The 18,230-nt window shown below is 41.4% G+C and overlaps 1 protein-coding gene across 1 annotated transcript in view; it reads right to left on the bottom strand.

The window, feature by feature from the left end:
• Positions 1–1,362: 1,362 nt before the first annotated feature.
• PARP1 (poly (ADP-ribose) polymerase 1) overlaps positions 1,363–18,230 on the bottom strand; it is a 29,534-nt gene continuing 12,666 nt past the window's right edge. Inside the window, exons 8-22 of the mRNA XM_009894277.1 lie at positions 17,857–17,997; positions 16,868–17,110; positions 15,798–15,866; positions 14,901–15,033; positions 13,312–13,507; positions 11,904–12,032; positions 8,768–8,851; positions 7,824–7,946; positions 7,326–7,454; positions 6,467–6,565; positions 5,775–5,927; positions 5,356–5,483; positions 4,928–4,989; positions 3,703–3,817; positions 1,363–2,207 (exon numbers count right to left, since the gene is read on the bottom strand). Coding sequence (XP_009892579.1) covers positions 2,126–2,207; positions 3,703–3,817; positions 4,928–4,989; positions 5,356–5,483; positions 5,775–5,927; positions 6,467–6,565; positions 7,326–7,454; positions 7,824–7,946; positions 8,768–8,851; positions 11,904–12,032; positions 13,312–13,507; positions 14,901–15,033; positions 15,798–15,866; positions 16,868–17,110; positions 17,857–17,997 — 1,886 coding nt within the window. The 3' untranslated portion in view covers positions 1,363–2,125. The remainder of the gene's footprint in view (positions 2,208–3,702; positions 3,818–4,927; positions 4,990–5,355; positions 5,484–5,774; positions 5,928–6,466; positions 6,566–7,325; positions 7,455–7,823; positions 7,947–8,767; positions 8,852–11,903; positions 12,033–13,311; positions 13,508–14,900; positions 15,034–15,797; positions 15,867–16,867; positions 17,111–17,856; positions 17,998–18,230) is intronic.

Below are 18,230 nucleotides of genomic sequence, written 5' to 3'. Positions count from 1 at the left end.
GCACATAGTCCAAAAGTAACACATTCAGTGGTTGTCACTGTGCTGCTCTTCTCAGCCTGGCCCCGGGGACAGGCTGTCTACGCTGGGTCACAGCGGCACCACCACCTGCTTTCAGGAGCAGCAGGTCCGCTTCGCGGTCGGACAAGCGGACAGAAGCTGCACCTGTATCCATATTAGATTTCACTGTGGGACAGTCACACCAGGGCTCTTCTATGGTCCCCAAAGGGCATCTGCTGCCTCTCCAGAAAGTTCTGTTGAACTGTATGTGTTACTGCTGTATTTGCGAGGTTAGAGACAGCTTGGGATATACTTGCTAGTGCTGCAATTGTAACCGAGCATTACATACGCATCATAAAGCACTCCTTGCACTGCTTGGGTTGGAGCAAAAGGGAATTTTGAGCCACCTCTGGTACAGGTGACAGAGGGAACATCAAAAGCATCTACCTTTAATTCCTGCTCCCAAACTGAACAGTAAGCTGTTTGGTTTTTTTGGGGGAGGGGGGGGCGTTGGGGCGGGCAGACACAACTCGGACACCACCTCACAAATAGACTGAACCAGTTCTCATGTTCTCTTTCAGAGACTGACAAGATTATACTTAAGTGACTGACCAAAAGTTTCTGTTGGAAGCAAAACACTGATTAGCCACTGGTTAAGCTACTGAAGAATCAGAAGACAAAGACCACTCTCTTCACTGCCTCTAAAAATCCATTAGCACCAACCTCAATCCATTCTCTTGTGTTGAACTGTCCTCAAGCCATACAACTTACCCAGTCCTTCCACATTTCCTTCTCTCTGTGACATTTTCCATCTACCATTCCTCATCCTTCTCTCTTTCAGGGGTCCTGGAAACAGCTGCACCATAAGCAACCACTTTGGCTTACCGAACTCCTTTTTCAAAAGGCACTGGCACATGACATTTTAGGAATGGATCTGCTGTTCCCACGCAGGTTACCAGACTGAAGCTGCAACCGTCGGAATGAGCTTGTACTGTCCCTTCTTGAGAAGGGAACTGTCATATTGGAGCAGATACTGAATGCACTGCCAATGCAGAGCTGTCCCTGGGGATTAGCCAGTTTGCCCTAATAGCTCAGGGAAATCAGTAATTTTTGAAGAGAAAGAACCGATGTTGCTCTATAATCAAATACTCCCATATTGCTCGATGAATTACTGAAAGTGAGAAGTAACAAACATCACTAAACATTGAAATTACTAGTTTATATTGACTTTTCAAGACAGGGAATTCAAGACTACCCATAGAGTGGCAATAGACCTCGCTCCAGGTCATGATGAGCGAGCGAAGCTTGAGCCCAAACTCAACTTATGGCTTTGTTAGGACTTGAGTCTACAACAACGAACTTACATCACGTTGAAGGTAGATATTTAAAGGAGGTTTATTGGGGCTAATACTAAATTCAAACAGCCACAAGTTCATTTTCCATGTTTACCACACCAACTGTTGACAGATCAAGTCTCAGTGGAAAGTCCAAATTTTCATTTCACCGTGACTTCCTGAAACGTGACTACAGATTTCAATATGTGGCATTTGATCTTCAGAGAGAGACATCATGTTTAAGAACATTCTACCAAATACATTTAAATCGTGACTCAAACTCGAAACAATTTGGAAGTTTTGAAACATAAAGCTGTTAGTATGAAATTAGCTTTTATTTTTTTACCTCAAAATAAATGCACATTTATCATTTATTCAATTGAAAACTGAAAAAAGGGTTTCTTAAACAAGAGGAAACCTTAACAGAGCAAATAACGCAAACATCCTCAAGTTTCCTTCTCCTGCTGTTGCCCAGCTCTGTTTGGCTAAAAACACAAGCTTGATTTTTTTTTTTTTTTCGTCAGTTTGGTCGATTAAAAGAAACACTTGAAAGCCCCCAAATTAGAAGTGGTATAAAACAAAACCAGGTACTCGTTCTCATCAGAATTCAGGTCCATGTGTTGCCACACAGGTATATAAAACTTTCACTAAGTGTTGTACTAAATAGGATTTAGTAACCTCTTCTGCAGTTTAGCTCTTGATATCTTGGTAAGAGAAGTCAATGCATAAGCATGTCAGAAGTCAACGCTATAGTGTAACTACAGTATAACTCTAACAGGGCTTCTAAATACTGTTCACCAGAGTGATGTCTTATAGTTGAATTTCAGTTTCAGCAGGTACTTCAGATTTACCTGAGCAACATCATACACAATATATCTGGGAAGAATGTTAAGGAATAATTGCAGTAGTTGATATTAGTAACCCAGAAAACCCCTCAAAACAGTCAAATTTCACCTTCAAACTTAAGTTAGCACACAGATGCCTGTGTAAGCAGTTGTAACAGCCCAAACCACAAATCTTTACATTTGAATTTTGTTTGAATCTGAAAATGTTTTATACAATAGTTAGAAACACGCAACTCATATGGAGAATTAATCAAGGCAGGTGAACTGACTTAGATACGGGGCTGTAGCTCTTGAAGATTAAATTTTGTCAGCCACAGCTATAACACACATCTCTCTTGCTATCTAAACAGTGGACCGATGTCGCCTAGATGAGCTCTGCAGTTACAGACCTGGCATCTACAATTATAATTGTAGTTCTATTGCTACCTTCCAACACAAAGTCGTTAATATCCTCTTAATTTCCCACTAAAAAACCCAAACTGGAATCACATAAAAGAGCTCTACAATGGTTGGCAGTGCTTGCACATTCTATGACCGCACCATTTTATTTTTTCAGAAGACAGTCACAGCTCGCCTATTTGTTTCTCAATGCTTCAGGCCTCAAATTTACCTCTAATCCTGATTTTAGATTAAAAGTATCCCTATTAAACACAGCGTAAAACAAAATGAATGCACATCATGTTACCTCAATTAGCTATTATTAACTGTATTATATTTTATCATCTGACCAAGACAGATGCTATATTTAAAAAAACTCAAGATAAAACCAGTATTGCCATGAGTTCTGTTGCCAAGACTGCTTGTAAGAGGAAAACAGCTTACTGAAAGAGAAGACAGTTTCTACACAACCCAGAGGTTGTATTAATGGGTTACCTGCTTCACTGGCAGTGAAGAGATTCATCTGGGACCTCAGACATCACTTATTCTTATGACCTCTTGTGAATGTTGAGCACGCATTCATTTGGGGGCACTTCTGCCTAGAAAGAGCCTTAATTGCTACATCTCCGATGGGCACCTGAGGTTTACCTCAATATTTGCAAAGGGTCTGGTGAACACAAGAGAAGCTGTGTGATGAGAGACTCCATCAAGCCACAGTGCTGGCTCCCCCACCTCCCTCCTGGTCAAGCTGGCCAGCCACAGCACCACAAGGAAGAAACCAGACCGGAGTGATGTGAAACAACCACAAGGTTGCATTCCCCTCCCCTTGTCCTGGCACATCTCTGGGCAAGGCACTACTGGGCACTGTCACGTGGCCACTCCAATGCCCTCAGGTATTGAGTCCTGTTGGGACAACAGCTATTTGCTATGTGTATCGTTTCCTTTTGTGCAGAATGACAATTTAAGTGTGACAACTGTGAAATCATCTCCCTTAGAGAAGAGACTCTAAATTGTCTGAGAGTACTCCAAAGCAATTCTAAAAGAAACAAAACACACTGTGCCAAAACTCCTGACCGACATTAGCAAGGTCCTGCTAAACTCAGCCACACTCAAACACAGTGTGCAGCCAACATAATAGCAAAGGATACTCATTATACAGAAGACAGGTATCATTAATTCCCGTTGAGATCCCATTCCCTAAGGGTACCTCTACACCACCAAGGGTGGTAGTGGCTGTGGGATCAGGTGCAGTTTTGCCCAAGCCTAGAAAGGGAAAAAACATTAGTTACAAATCTGGAAGGCAAACACAGACTCTGCATGTAAAGAAAATGACTCAGCCAGCCAAATATTACTTCACATAATTTTCAAATGCTGACCAAGTGCTAAAGTATCTCAAAAAGAACACAAGTGACACAGTCTGTTTATTCAATTCAGCATCACCATACTTATGGTACTTGTACTCTGCTACATTAAATGGGAGAATTTTAGACTTTAGGCTGTTAATTGTCTAATCTGCATGATCAAAGCTAAAACAGACCAGACTTATAGCTCTCACGTCCCAGGTCCATTACTGAAAATATGCACATTGCAGCATTTTCAGAGAACAAACCAATTCTTATTCTCTTTAAACTCTTCAATACAAACCTGATTTGACATCCATAATAGTGTGAGTAGTATGTATTGAAAAAGATGCTAAATCACATTTTATTCTATTTTAGGGAACTGATTTTTTAAGCCTCTCAAAATGAATAGTTTAAGAAAAGCCACTCATTACTGCATGTTACTGTTCTCCGCTCTCCCGTCTCGGTACAGAAGACAGTCATGATTACCATTTCTTTTGCTCGAATTAGAGAGCTAAGTCTTCCCTCTTATCTTCTTTTTCAGTGCAATATCCTGATACTTCTTGCAGATAGAAATGTAATGAGAACAGCTGTTCCATCTGAACTTTTATTCTTAGATTTTCCCTTCTCTCCAAACTTCTAAGGAACTTTGAAGGCTAAACAATTATTCTTCTGATCTATGAAACCTCTCATCTTTCCATCTTTCTTCTAAAATACATAGTATTGCTATGATGAAAGCAACTGAGAAGTTGGAGAACGCACCTTACATTTTCTGTTGTGTAATACGAAATGAAAAGTTTCCTCCTGAACTTCAGGCAACACATTAACTTCAGTCTTAACATTCCAAGTGTATTATAACTCCCATCTTGAAACACTGTATACACGTACACAGATGCAACTATAGGGCAACATTATGCAAACTCTTAAAGGAAGTACAACTATGAAATTACTATAGTTCTCTTCGCTAAGCAGAGAGCCACAAGGTGAGCTTGCCATCAATAACAAATTACCAATGACAACTACTAATGCTTACCTTTCACACTGTGTTTTCCCTTGGGCAATTTTGTTATGTGAGAAGCATTCTTTAGCTCATACCTGGACAGCACAAAGAACACACAATAGCATTTTACGTTCATCTTAAACTATCTTAGTGAAAAACATTGTGGTTTTTTTTTTTTTTCAGGCTTCACTTTACAGTCAGTTAATATAACATTAATTTAGATTCTACTCTTCCGTAACGCAACAGTCTTCCTACTTTGTCTCAGTTACTAGTTTTAATGCAACACTGATTTTTTTTTTGTCCCACCAAATAGCTCTCATTTTAAGAAGAAAGAAAACTTGTTTCTAAAGAAATACACAGTGCTTTTTCTTCACACTGAATAAAAGACTTGCAATTTTAGCATCACCTTCTACCACGAAATACTAAGCATGTTTGGCAAATACTCTTCATAAGTTACTTACATATTTCCAAGAGCAACTTCTCCCAGTAGTATTAAGCCTATGGGATCAGCCTGAGATGTGTGACAGTAGTTGGCACTCTTGGATACCATGTCTGCAAAATAGATGCCCTTCCCGAACATGTAGCCGGTCTGCAAGCAGCAAAAGAAGGAAAAAAAAAAAAAAAGAATAAAAAAGATCGGGTCATTAACACAAAGGCAGCATTGAATCCACCTGGCTGGGCTCCCAGGAGAGCAAAGGTGCAACTCAAGCTCTTGCGGACACCAGTCAGCAACTCACTCTGGACTCACAGCGTTGCCTGCGTGTTGAGAGGTAACACTGAGCCCCCCCCACTCAAATTCTCCTATTTAGGTTGTCATTGACAGTGGCCATCTCTGGGCAGAGGGATGCAGGCAGCCAGAGAAGCTATCTGTTTAACATACCACAGGAGCTTCAGGGGGCGCTATCCGGAGACCCTGTGAGAGGATACCAGCGAAGTTGGTGGTGCGGGAACCGTGCCACAGCAGCTGGCGATTATGAAGCTGCTTAAATGGCTTGTAACGCTGACTCTCTCCTTCACGTTCAATCCTGAAGATCTTCAGTTCAAAAAGGGATAGGAGAAAAAGAACAACCAAGCAAATAAACCATTACCTTCATGCAACTAATCAAATGAAAAAAATCATCCAACCTGAAACATGCACTAATCTGTTGAGAAAATTGATCTGGATGGTTTTTAGTATTTGCAGTTTGCTATGTCATGCTAGCAAAAGAGGCAGCAGTGATCACACAGCACTTATTGATTACTTCCCTGCCTTCCCTTCTGCATTTTCATGAGACCATAGTTTTCAGAAAAAATAATTCAATGAACTAAGGCTCAGTTTTAGAAGGTGATTACTCCTCCACCTCCTTTTTGAGGCCAATTAAAATCAAAACACACCCCCAAAGACATCTCAGTAAGCGTAGACTCATCTCTGCCTAGACTTTCACTGTTCTATTAAATAGCAATTGGTCTGTCAAACCATCCCTTCAACAAAGGAAACTAGATAAGCTACTCAAAAATAAAAGGAAACTGTGAACAAGTCAAGTTAGAAGAGTCCATCTTCACCAACTTAAACCCCAGTATTGCCCAGCTTACATCCACGACTTTGAGATCATATGCGTTGTGAGTAGCAGCATGAGTATTTTTCACATATTGTTTAATAATCTTGGCTTCTTCTGAATCTTTGTCAACAACCTGCAAAGAGGCAAACAAGGGAAGTTTCTTTAGCATACAAACTAGCAGGCTTCTTATAACATGATGACATCCTCCCTATGCTGCAACTCCCCAGTTTTAGCCTCCTTTATCATTTAGGTGGAAATTTATTCCCAGCTAGAGAAGATGTACAGGTATACAAACAGCACTCAGTCACAGAATGTCTGAGACCGGAAGACGCCTCCGAAATTAAGGTGATTTCCAACTCCTCTGCTCAAAGCAGGGTCAGCTGGAGGAGGTTGCAAAGGGCTGAGCCCAGTCAGGCTTTCAACACCTCCAAGAATGGAGCCTCCACAGCCTCTCCGGGCAAACTTTTCCAGTGTTTCACCACCCTCACAGTAAACAAACTAACAAAAAACCCCAAACCAAACACCATCAACAACAAAAGCTTTTTCTTTTGTTTAAATACAACTTTCTGTATTTCAATTTGTGCCCATTGCCTCTTGTCACTGGATACCACTGAAAAGAGTCTGTCTCTGTCTTCTTTACTTGCTTTCCATATCAGGCATTTATATACATTGATAAAATAACCCCTGAGCCTTCTTTTCTCCAGGTTAAAAAGCCCCAGCTCTTTCAGCATCTCCTCGTACAACACACGCCCCAGTCCCTTAATCTCGGTGGCCCTTCATTGAACTCACGCCAATACACCTGTCCACTTACAGTTTAGGTAATTCTCTATACTCCAAACCAACAGGATATCAGCTTGTATTCACAGTCACGCATTTCCTTTTATTTCCTTTACCTTAATATCAGTTCGAAGTTTTTCATAGTTGATGTCAATCGGGTCTTTATCGCCATCATCATTTCCACCTCTGAGAAGGCTGTAAGCAACCTCAATATCAAGCAGGTTGTCCAACATCTGCACTTTAGCCTGAAGAATTTAAAGAGGTTACTTTACCTGTGCCTTTGATGTACTCAGAATAATTCTGGAATAACCCAAATTATAAAACCGTACATGAATCACAGGCCACACACTGCCATCTAACACCACTGCTTTTTTAATTCAATATAAATATAAATATATTAGAATATACACACAATATATAACATATATATCTTCTAATACCTTTAGTTATTTGTATATGCATACACATACGCACATAAACAAACAATTCTGAACAAGCTTTACCTCATGAAAGCATGAGGTTAAAGTAAGTCTTAAAACCTCACAAATTCTGTGTCCTAGATGTCTGATATCAGACCTGTTGCCTGCAAACAACGTATTGTTTCCAGTCAATACCTGAATGTATTCCAAGTTATTTAGGAGAGGTGGTTTCTTCATCCCAAAGTCATGAGGAATCAGAGTATAGAAGCGGTTGGAGAGGTCCAAGATCTGGGATTCTGAACCACTGTCAGAAACTGCCTAGACAAGACAATAAGCACCAAACAAAATTACTGAGTAAGATTAAGTCTCCATAGCAATAGACACACACAAGATACTTGAGGACTAATATACAGAAGCAATACAAATAGCGTTAATGTTGAAACTCAGAACTAGAAAGGGCAATTCTATTTAATTGTTTTGCATTTAATAAGTCACAGTACTTGCACAGAAATACACAGAATTTCTGGTACGAGAAAAATTTAATAGGGATTATGCTTCTGGAAGGCAAAATAAAGGCTTCTAGATATGGAAGGGGTGCATGTCCTTGGCAAGGTTCTGGTTTACTCTAACAATTGAAGTAAATTGTTACTTCAAAGTAAAGCTCCCTATGCTTTGCCAAGGAGCCTGTGACAAAAAATGGGGTATGCTGGTAGACTTTTGCAAGCTGTTCGGGTAATACTATGCAGTGATTCTCAGAATGGTCCAGATCATGATGTGTAAATACAGTAATGCCATCAAGCCAGACCGTTTCCAGTGTCAACTTAACCTCTACTGTCATCCTCTATCAGACTTCTCTGGAGTGGAAACACCAGCTCACTACTAGATCAAGACATCAGCTTCATTTGCTCAACTGCCATTTATGTCTGGCTTAACCTGAAGTTTGTGCTACAAAAGCGTAAAAGATACAAGCACTACCCAAACTGGTACAACAGTGAAGTGAATTAACTAGTTACCTGTGGAAGCCACATCCTCTTCTCCAGTGAGAGAGCACAGACACAAACAGCTCAGCATTCACCCCACTCTGAGCCCAGAACAATTTCTAAATTCCCCTCTTGCTCCAACATCTCGTTCATGCTCACATGCTGAACCTCATTAAGGATGGAATACGCGCTCTGGATTTGTCGCTTGCTCAGTTTTCCCAATGGCATCTTCTGCAGGTCAATCTGATGAAGAATTTAAATGATGAGAACAGGATTACGCTACATTGAAACCATTGCAGCATTCCCTCTCTGGTTTCTAGGGAACTAATCTCTTCAACCTGGTAAGACTGACCACACAAAGAACGGAAACATTTCAGACTTGGTATTAATTTCTGTGGATTGAGGAATGATGTCAGAAGGACAGCGCACGCTACTGAGAAGACATCCTATAAACAAAGGAATACTGCAATAGGAAATTAAGCATCCATGTTAGGACAACACAAAAATAGGGTACTAAGCACCTGGCCAGAAGTTTAATATTGACCTGGTGTCAGATTGATTCCTTAATCACTTCAGTAACTGTACATTTCAGGCTGGCAAAGCAGCAAACCGAGTGAAATATGTCTTGTTCATAAGGCCATCTCTGTCTCTAGGTACAACTTAGACACCTTCTGCCAACTTTACCCTACAATTATCAAGGGTCAAACGCAAAGAGGTTATATGATGCTTTGTATTTATTAATGAAAACTGAACAAAAAAAAATAATCAACTAAGTTAAAAGTGGTGTCTTGGTTGCCTGCATCTATCCACCGATTTAATGTATGTGTTTGCGTATTGATGGATCTTGGGAGAGTTTCAGATTTGCATTAAATCCTTGCACAGTTAAGGACCATCTGAATGCAAAAATGTTTGGCAAAAGTCAAGTCCAATGGAGTCTTTTACAGAGCTTATACATGCACCCTCTGGACTCTTGATGGCACTCACTGTACACACTGCAGGTCAAACTAGCCTTTACTTGACGGGTTTAAGATTCAGCTCAAGGACAGAAGAACCTATGAAACCATGTATATCATGTACTCTGCAGAAGTTCCACATTATTTATTCACTATGGAGCTACGAAACCCATCTGTATGCAGATCTTCTCTGCAAGCTGACCTCAGAAGGCTCTTCCAAGCTACAGAGCCTGGTGTGAAAGCCTTGAAGTGATTTTGTATAGAGATTTCCACCCCATATTTGCCTTAGAATAACTTTCACCTTTAGCTGCAGCTAAACATACATAAAGCCAGATACTGTGAAAAGCCAAGATGGACTGTGAGAAAGAAGACAGGCTTCAAAACTGATTGTGTTTAGGGACACAAGAGTCACAAAGCCAAGATTAATAACCTAATGAAAAATAACTTGCAATAGATTTGTAGTTCCCAAACTTTGGGGGCCAATACTTTTCTGTTGAGTACCATCCATCCGTATTGTCTAATTATTAGCTGAAAAAATCATGAAGGACATGTAAAATTAAAATGGGCCATTTAACTTGGACGTGCAGAATAGCTGTGGACACCTATACTAACCGTAAGTCATATAAACCTACAAACGAACACATAAACACTAACACCTATAAACTAACACATCCCCCAACAATGCGATTGAGTAATACATCTCTTACAGAGCCCATATACAGCCAAAAGGCTGGAGTCTGTGTCTCCTATGAGCCACAGTAGGTGAGCAGAGCCCTGCAGAGCTAATATAAAGCTACACTGCATCCAAAGCTTCACCATGTGATGCATCAAAAGAGCACAGCAGCCAAGGGGTTGGGTCTAAAACAACAGCGTTGCAATTACTGCCAGATGCACTGAGGGTAACATGAAGAATTAGCTCCACATCACAGATGCGTGCACCAGGATGGTCATCAGAGGCAAGGGAGATGTTTGCCTTCCACGCAAGCAAGAGAAAACACAGCACCAGAGTAGACTCAGCCCTCTAACTAGCCATTTCATGTAAGGCAATGACATAGATAATGGTAATAAACCCCTGTATGCTTGGTGAGGTAAAACTCTTGAAAGCTGAATTAGAAGCAGGAAGAGAAATGCATCAGATAAATCTATTGTTGTGTAACGGAAAGACTAAGAATTTGCTACAATTTTGGCAGAGTGAGGGTGCCTAGATAAAACAAAATACTTAAGATCAGGCTGATTAAAGGAACCAAGAAGCCGTTTTTGGAGGATGCACAGAAACCTCTAACTAGGAAAAACATTATTTCCTCTAACGGAAAACAGCCGTTCAGCAGCAACAGTACAGGAACATAAATCTAATAGGAAGACAGACCCATCTGGAGTCCTAGGTCTCCTATAGATCTGCAGATGGTGTGAATTAACATAGTTTCAACACAGTTCTGCAAAATCAAATTACATCAGATGATGATCAGTTCAGAGTCTTTAGCTAGTTACAATTACAAAGAATTATTAATATTTCAGAAGGCTCTGATGTAAAGAACCACTGAAGATACAGGAGAACACAATTAACCCAAGGTACTACAAAATATTGGACAAGCCATCTGAAAGCTTTCAGATAAGCTGTACAAAATGGTGCAAAGCCTGTTCTCAAAAGTAGATACACAAAATACTGATACAGAGAGCAAACAACAGCTGCTTAAATATGAAGTCTTAGGGCAGGATAACTAAGGTGGCTAAACTAAATCTGGACTTTGTCAAGGCACTTCATTAGTGCATGTATCAAGTGGCAGTGTTTCTCAAGTCTCAGCTGTGTCCTCATTTGCTATCTTAATTAGTGGTAGTGCTGCCCCCCTTCAAAATGTGGTTCACCGCTCACAAAAAAACAGAAGTACCTCCAGCCTCACATCACCAGCGAATTGGTTGTATGTGTTAATATTTTAAGAGCATTCAGTGAACAGTGGTCACAATGCACATATCGCTGGGAAAAAAAAAAAAACACAACAAAAAACAGACAGAAAAAAATCCCAAAACATAGAATGATTACTGATCCCAGGACTGGCAGATGAGTTCCTCATAGGCTTGTTAAATTGAAGACGCTGATACAGATACTCCCCACTGAAGAACAAAGAACGCGCCCATGTTTTAAAAACTGCACATTATCATAACTAAGTTACTACTGCCAGTGCTTGGCGAATTCTGGTCGGACTCTTGCCCTTATTTTAAGGCTGATCTAAAACTCACACTGACTTCTGGGAAGTATGATGCACCCCGGATTGCAAAGAACTTGTGCCTGGCGGTGTAAGTATGATGGAGGGTAAGAAGCAATAAATACAAATGTGTACAGTCACCTCAAATTCCACCATTGCTTTCTTCATGCTCTCCACATCAAAGATCATCTTAATAAGGTCTTGGATTGGCTTAGCAAGTTTTGATTTCGTCCCAGCACCTACTGTCAGTTTCCTGACAGCTTCTTCATCCTGGGAGGTAAAAATAGTATCAGAATTAGCAAAATCACAAAGGATAAAAGTAACAGGCTGGCTGCCATGGTAACAACTCAAAACCAATTTAGTGTATGCATACTATGACTAGCCTGAAGTTCATGGGGCGCGTGGGACATTGCTCTGACATTTTAGAACTAAGTGGGTTTAAAAAGCCACCTATTTAGTAATTTGGCAGATGTTATTTCAAGAGGTGGCACTGTAAAATGTAAGTATAATTAAGGGAATAGGAACTCTGCATCTCTGCCTCACCTCAAGCAACAGTATTAATTACTTTTTCAGCAAGCTTTCTGCTACATAGAGACCTTGATATGAAAAAATGACTGTTTACTTCGTTGCTTTTATGACAAGAGAGAGATGTAATAACTAGTTTCACTAAGTTTTTTTAACAAAAAACTGTCATAGATGAGTACAGGACTCATCAATTAGGCATAATACCATCTAAATGCTTTCATGGATAGTGTTGCACCAATAAAGCATCTGCCAGATGCTTCAGAATATCACTGTACATTGCAGTGTAACAGACATTCTGCTGCTGCAATATTCAAATTTCCAGAAATAAAGCTAAGCGTCAAGTTCTTCACACTGAAAGATGACATTCTGTAATTTGGCCACAGAAAAATGCAATGGTTTGAAGGCATGTTCTCTGGTATCTTCTGGTATCATTCTACTATTTCACCTGAAGATAGTTTAAGTTACAGGTATGCCTTTAAATAAACACACAAACTTGCACTGGGCAGAAGGAAGATAATTCCTATTTAGCTTATCTGTCTAAATAGCCAAATCTTACTGACAACGAATAATTCTCTTTCTCAGCCTGCTCAATATGTGCACTGAGCAGAATGCTGCATAGCAGTTGCTTCAGCATTTGGGAGGATTTCAGATGCAGAAGACAGATGAGAAGTATCTATTTTAAATAAAAGAAAATGGTGTTTTCAGACAGGACGCCTGTGAAATGACTGCTGAATTAAGTTCAAATTAACATCCTTAAAATTACAGAGTAAACAGGAATGAGCACTAAAGGGACTTCACACCTGATGATGGAAAACTACTTAGTTTCCCAACACATCTATTTTAACGCATGACACTCATTGATGCACCACTCTCCTGTAGCACAGAGAAGATGCAATAGTTGCACCTGCACTTCATTCCTCAGGTTTGTTAAGTGTAAGTGATCCAAGAGCGAGTGCAGAACAGAACAGCTATAGCAAAGCAGCTAAGCAGTGCTCCGCCTGGTATGGGGACATTTTAGAGTTACCTGTCCATAATCTATTTCCAGCGGGTAGAATTTTTTTGGATATTTAGTGAAGTTCTTTGAATGCCAAGAATTGCCAGTTTTTTCCTCATACAAATTCAGGAAGTGTTCAACAGCATCTTCTTTTGATGGCATCTGCTCCAGCTTGTTACTCCCAATTACAGTGCCTACGCGACCCCAAGATCTGAACACCCAGTATCTAGAGAAGTGAAACATGAGAAAAGAACAGACATGTGATACTCTGCCTCTGTATCTCAGTCCAAATACAACTGATCCTGCAACAATCATGTGACTGCATGTGAATCATCTATTTGCATACCATTAATTTTATGGAAGACATTCCCTATCAGTGACTCCAGGAGAGCAATAGAAGAACCACCACAGAGCGTATGTCCAAGGACTGGTGTAAAAAAAATGCCCAGTGTTAACACACCAGACCTCCAGCCCTAAGAATAAATGTGTGCACAGCAGGAATAGAGAGGATAATATCTCTTCAGTCTTAATGTTTTGCACATACAACTCTCCAGACTGTTTGGGTCATATATTTGAAAAAACAAACACCACACATCTTTAAGCCTGTGACTCAAAGTCCTAGCGTTCAGATTTTTAGAGAAATCAAGTAATTCAAGTATTTGTTTGTATTAGTGACACCACCTTGGGTGATCTTTCATAATATTTATAGCGATAACAATCAATCAAGCTTTCCAATTTGTCAGGCACAAAATGTAGGCACTGAGATCCCTCCGTGCACTGAATCACGGATCCAGTTACAAACCCCCCACACAAGAGCCAGCAACAAAAGCTTATTATGAACGTGGTAAAATATGATAAATCCGGAGCCGAACTAGGGTTGTTGCTGACAGCCATTAGCGCCCTTTGATTTCTGTGCATCCCTTATGTGCTCAGGGAGGCAGTTTCACTTTAAAGAACCCTCTACCATTTCTTTATTTATTCAGTAACGCAACCACTAAACAGCTCTGCTATGTGTCTGATGAGACTGGAAAACTAAACATATGATTGTTCCCTAACCGTTTCAGTGCATCTTCAGGGCACTCATTTCAGGACTACATTGTGGCAGAACAACCAGAATCTGGTTTTATTTCCCAAGCTTACAGCTCTGCAACTAGAAGACAAGAGAAAGCTGGAGAATATGGGAAAGATTCCCAACATCACAAACTTTACATGTGGAGTCTTGATGTCTGAACAGAGGAATCTTCACCAAATTCTGCTTCTGTCCTTTCAAGGGCAGCCATCAGTCACAGAGCACTGTGGCCCTCCTGTTAGCCAATTAACCCAGACAACAACAATACACGTCTCGCTCACCCCAGGATGTGGGAATGAAGACTACCAGAAAGAATTCCACAAACTTACTCGCCTCCCAACTTAGATTTTGTCAACACCACAAAGAAATGTCTCCACACAGAGCAGAGACCTCATTTGTTGTTTGGTTGTTTTGTGGGTTTTGTTTAGTTTGATTTTACTCTACTTTGCTTGTGTAGATGCCAAAACTCCAGTATTTATTGGAAAAAAGTGAACAAAAGTATTTCTAGTGAAATACAAAAACAAAAAACAAAACAGAAAACAAAACTCACCTGTTCTCTCTGTCATCCTCTAGCAGCTGCAGTTTATAATAGGAATTTGTTCCTTTCACAATATCTACTAGGCCCAGGGTTGCACTGAAAATTTTTCCACCTTTTTCAAAAACATGAGCAGAATCCTCCAAACCTAACGAGAAGAAACAAATTAGAACACAGAGGAGGTTACCGTTTTAGGTCTCCTTCCTACATTTGCACTTACCCAAACGTTTCATGAAGTACTGTGAATCTTAACAAAAATACCGCAAAAACTGTGACCAATGTACTCATTCAAAACTACTTGAAATGTGCTTTCTTTCTAATAAATTGTGACCACACACCTTTGGATACACTAGAGTGAACCTCAATCCTAACTAGAGGAAAACAGAATTGTAACTTTTGACAAAGGACCATCTAAAATCTAGTATTCAACACTGCATGACTGGCCAGAAGAATTCTCAAGAGAGATACAGCTCTGCAGGTGTTCACATTAGCAAATGGACTGAGAAACCAAAGGCTGGCCTTGGATGCAGTACGAGTTCTCAGAACAATGTCTGTGAACCACAGGTCTGGAGAGCAGCATCAGCTGCCCCCTGAAGAGTCTGGGGACAGATGCTCATGCCAGACTGGTGGCATTTGCTAGCTGGACCTTTATTTACCCCACTGACAGATGCTCCTGAAGCTGAACAATGTGTACTCTTTAGTTGAAGCGGTCCTTTTAAAAGTTTCACTAGAAAATCCTGCAATCAGCTTTGGATGTCAATTAATATCCTTCTTTTGACAGCAAGAAAAACTGGTTTAAAAATTCATGTTCCTTTTATGGAACCTTTATCCTTTCACAGAAAAACATTTTGCAAATGATCACACATCCCGAAGACTGTGTGTGGTGCAGGCACAGCCATTGTTATCACTCACCAGAATCAGGATCTACTGCTGCTCCACCCTTAACTGTTAGCTTCATTTTCTTTTCAGACTTGCTAGGTCCTGCAGTGAAAAGAGTGTTATTTTTTTTTTCCTAGGCAGCCAACACAGTCTGACTTGAATCAACATTTAAATTCTAAATTTGCATAATTATCACCCTAAGGAGACTTCAAATCAGATTCCCCGGTATATGAGCACAATGACTTCAATGGCTTTTTTTACCTAGCTTTAGCAGCAAATGCACAGCCCCCACCATGCCAATTAAATTAAAAGTAAGATCTCCCCAGATTCCATCTATCTCCTTGTTCTGGCCCCAAGAGGTGGGCCATACCATTTTTTCACCTGCACAGCAGATTAAAGTCACATTTGTGGTTGTGTTTATGTGGGATTTAAAAACCTCACAGGGCGCAGGGGGTGTTCAGGTCCCCTGGAGATGCTACTGCTGTGAGACAGTCTGGCAATAACATACCCAATTGCTTAGAGGACATGGAGAAGAACGGGTTCTGAAGGCAGGTGAACAGATCCAATAGTTTTGTTCACTGTCCAGCATTAATAATGCAACCTCTCTATGGTATTGGTGAGGAATGCCACTGCTGTTGGATATTTTTCCTCCTCTGTTAAAATCCACTATGTTCTAAACCAAGTAGAACAAAGACCCATTGCTCTGGACCCCAGTATTTTCTCACTTGCTAACACCCCCTGAGGGTCAGGGAAGTGCCTGTCACATCTTGGTGCCCCAGCAACGCCTTGGAGCTGCAACACTGACCCGAACCGGCAAAGAAGCCGAGGTGTTATGAGGACGAGTCTGGACTGATGTCAGGGAGCCTGGGCACGTACCGCACAGAGATCTCTGAAGCGAGCCAAGCTAGGGGAGACAACTGCCAGCTCAGAGACAGCTTCATGTTTACTTAAAGCTAGTCTCACCCCGAGGTCTTAGTATTTAAACTTATGAGAAAAAGGGCAGAGAACTCAAGGAAGGGGCAAGGATAGACTATACTGAGGTTTGCTTTTTGCAAGCACAGCACTGAACAGGCCTGCAGAGAAACAATTGCTTTGTTCTTCACCTTGTTCTTCTTTGACCTTCCCAGCACTCTTCATACTTGGGGGCTTGCTGCACTTCCCATCCACAGCCATTTCCTCGTGCTCCATTTTCACCTCCGCACCCCAAGGTGAAAGTGCATGGAGAGACACAAGCTCCTGAAAGTCCTTGCTGGAGGATTTCACATCCCGAAGAAACTCCTCTGAGACCACACGGACTTTGGCTTCTTTCACTTCTTCCATCTTCTTGCTCATTTTCTCCACATCCTCTGCAGAGGCAGGGTGGGAAATGGAGAAAAAAAAAAAAAGCATCGGTGAGGTTTCAGACTTTAGCCCCTCCTTCTGGCCATGATTCACAGCTGTCTAACACTTTGTGGAAACACAATTCTACCACATTTTCGATTCACCATGTTCTTTGGAGAGCAAAATCTCCATCAGCTTAAAGCTGCAGCTTGGGCCTAGAGCAGGAACACTCCTGTTTTACTTGGCTGGTCCAGCTCTCCCCTTCCTGGAGCTGGGCTGGGGCTGCACCAGTCCCTCTTGGACCTCCTGGCAGGTGGGAACAGATCTCCTACCTCAGCAGCCAGTTTGCACCTCAACTTCAACAGGGAGCAAGAGTAGACCCTAAGTTGCCAGCAGAGAAAACAACTGCCCTCAGGCACCCACAGTCAGCTCTGTGACTTCTCCAAGGCAAGCATGGACACAGCTCCCACCACCTGTCATCCCAAGAAGGGTGGCTTCCACACCACCATGGTCTGCACAGAGACCCAAGCTCTAGCTGCTGCAGACCCAACAGAGCCTTATGGCACAACCCACAACGTAAACATGCTAGGCAAGTAAAACTCATACGGCACACATCTGTCTTTACTTTTCCAAGAACACTAAGGCCATATGCGCACACAAAACACTCTCCCTAATCCAAACACTGATCCCCAGACAGCTCCGAGGACGTGTGTCCTCTAATCTGCTCAGCTCTGCTACCAGTGCTACTAGTAACCAAGACACAGCTGCTCACTCTGCGTGCTGATGCACAGGGTGGCCTTGTTAGCTGTTGTTGTCATCTTTCCTCCCAGGTCCTCCACAATGCTCTTCACCTCCTCCTTGTTCTTTGACAGCTTTCCAAGAACCAGGATCTTCATGTTGGTCAGCGGTTTGTCTAGGGGTTTGGAAATAACACAGCATGTTAGCAACAGGAGCCCTCCAGACAAGTAACAAACACAAAGGGACAGCATCCCCTACAGCCAGTACAACCAGCCCAGCGTCAGGGAGACAAGGGTCCAAGCAGATCTGACCCGCATTAAGCAAGCAAGAGGGAGCTCCCCTTCACCTAGGAAATGCAACAAAGGTCAGCACCCGCCAACAAACAGAAGGGATGGAAGACAGGGAAGA

The sequence above is a fragment of the Charadrius vociferus genome, unplaced genomic scaffold (assembly GCF_000708025.1).
Source record: "Charadrius vociferus isolate BGI_N301 unplaced genomic scaffold, ASM70802v2 scaffold261, whole genome shotgun sequence".
NCBI lineage: Eukaryota > Metazoa > Chordata > Aves > Charadriiformes > Charadriidae > Charadrius > Charadrius vociferus.
Note: the sequence above shows the minus strand (reverse complement) of the source record. Positions and strands in the feature narration are given on the sequence as shown.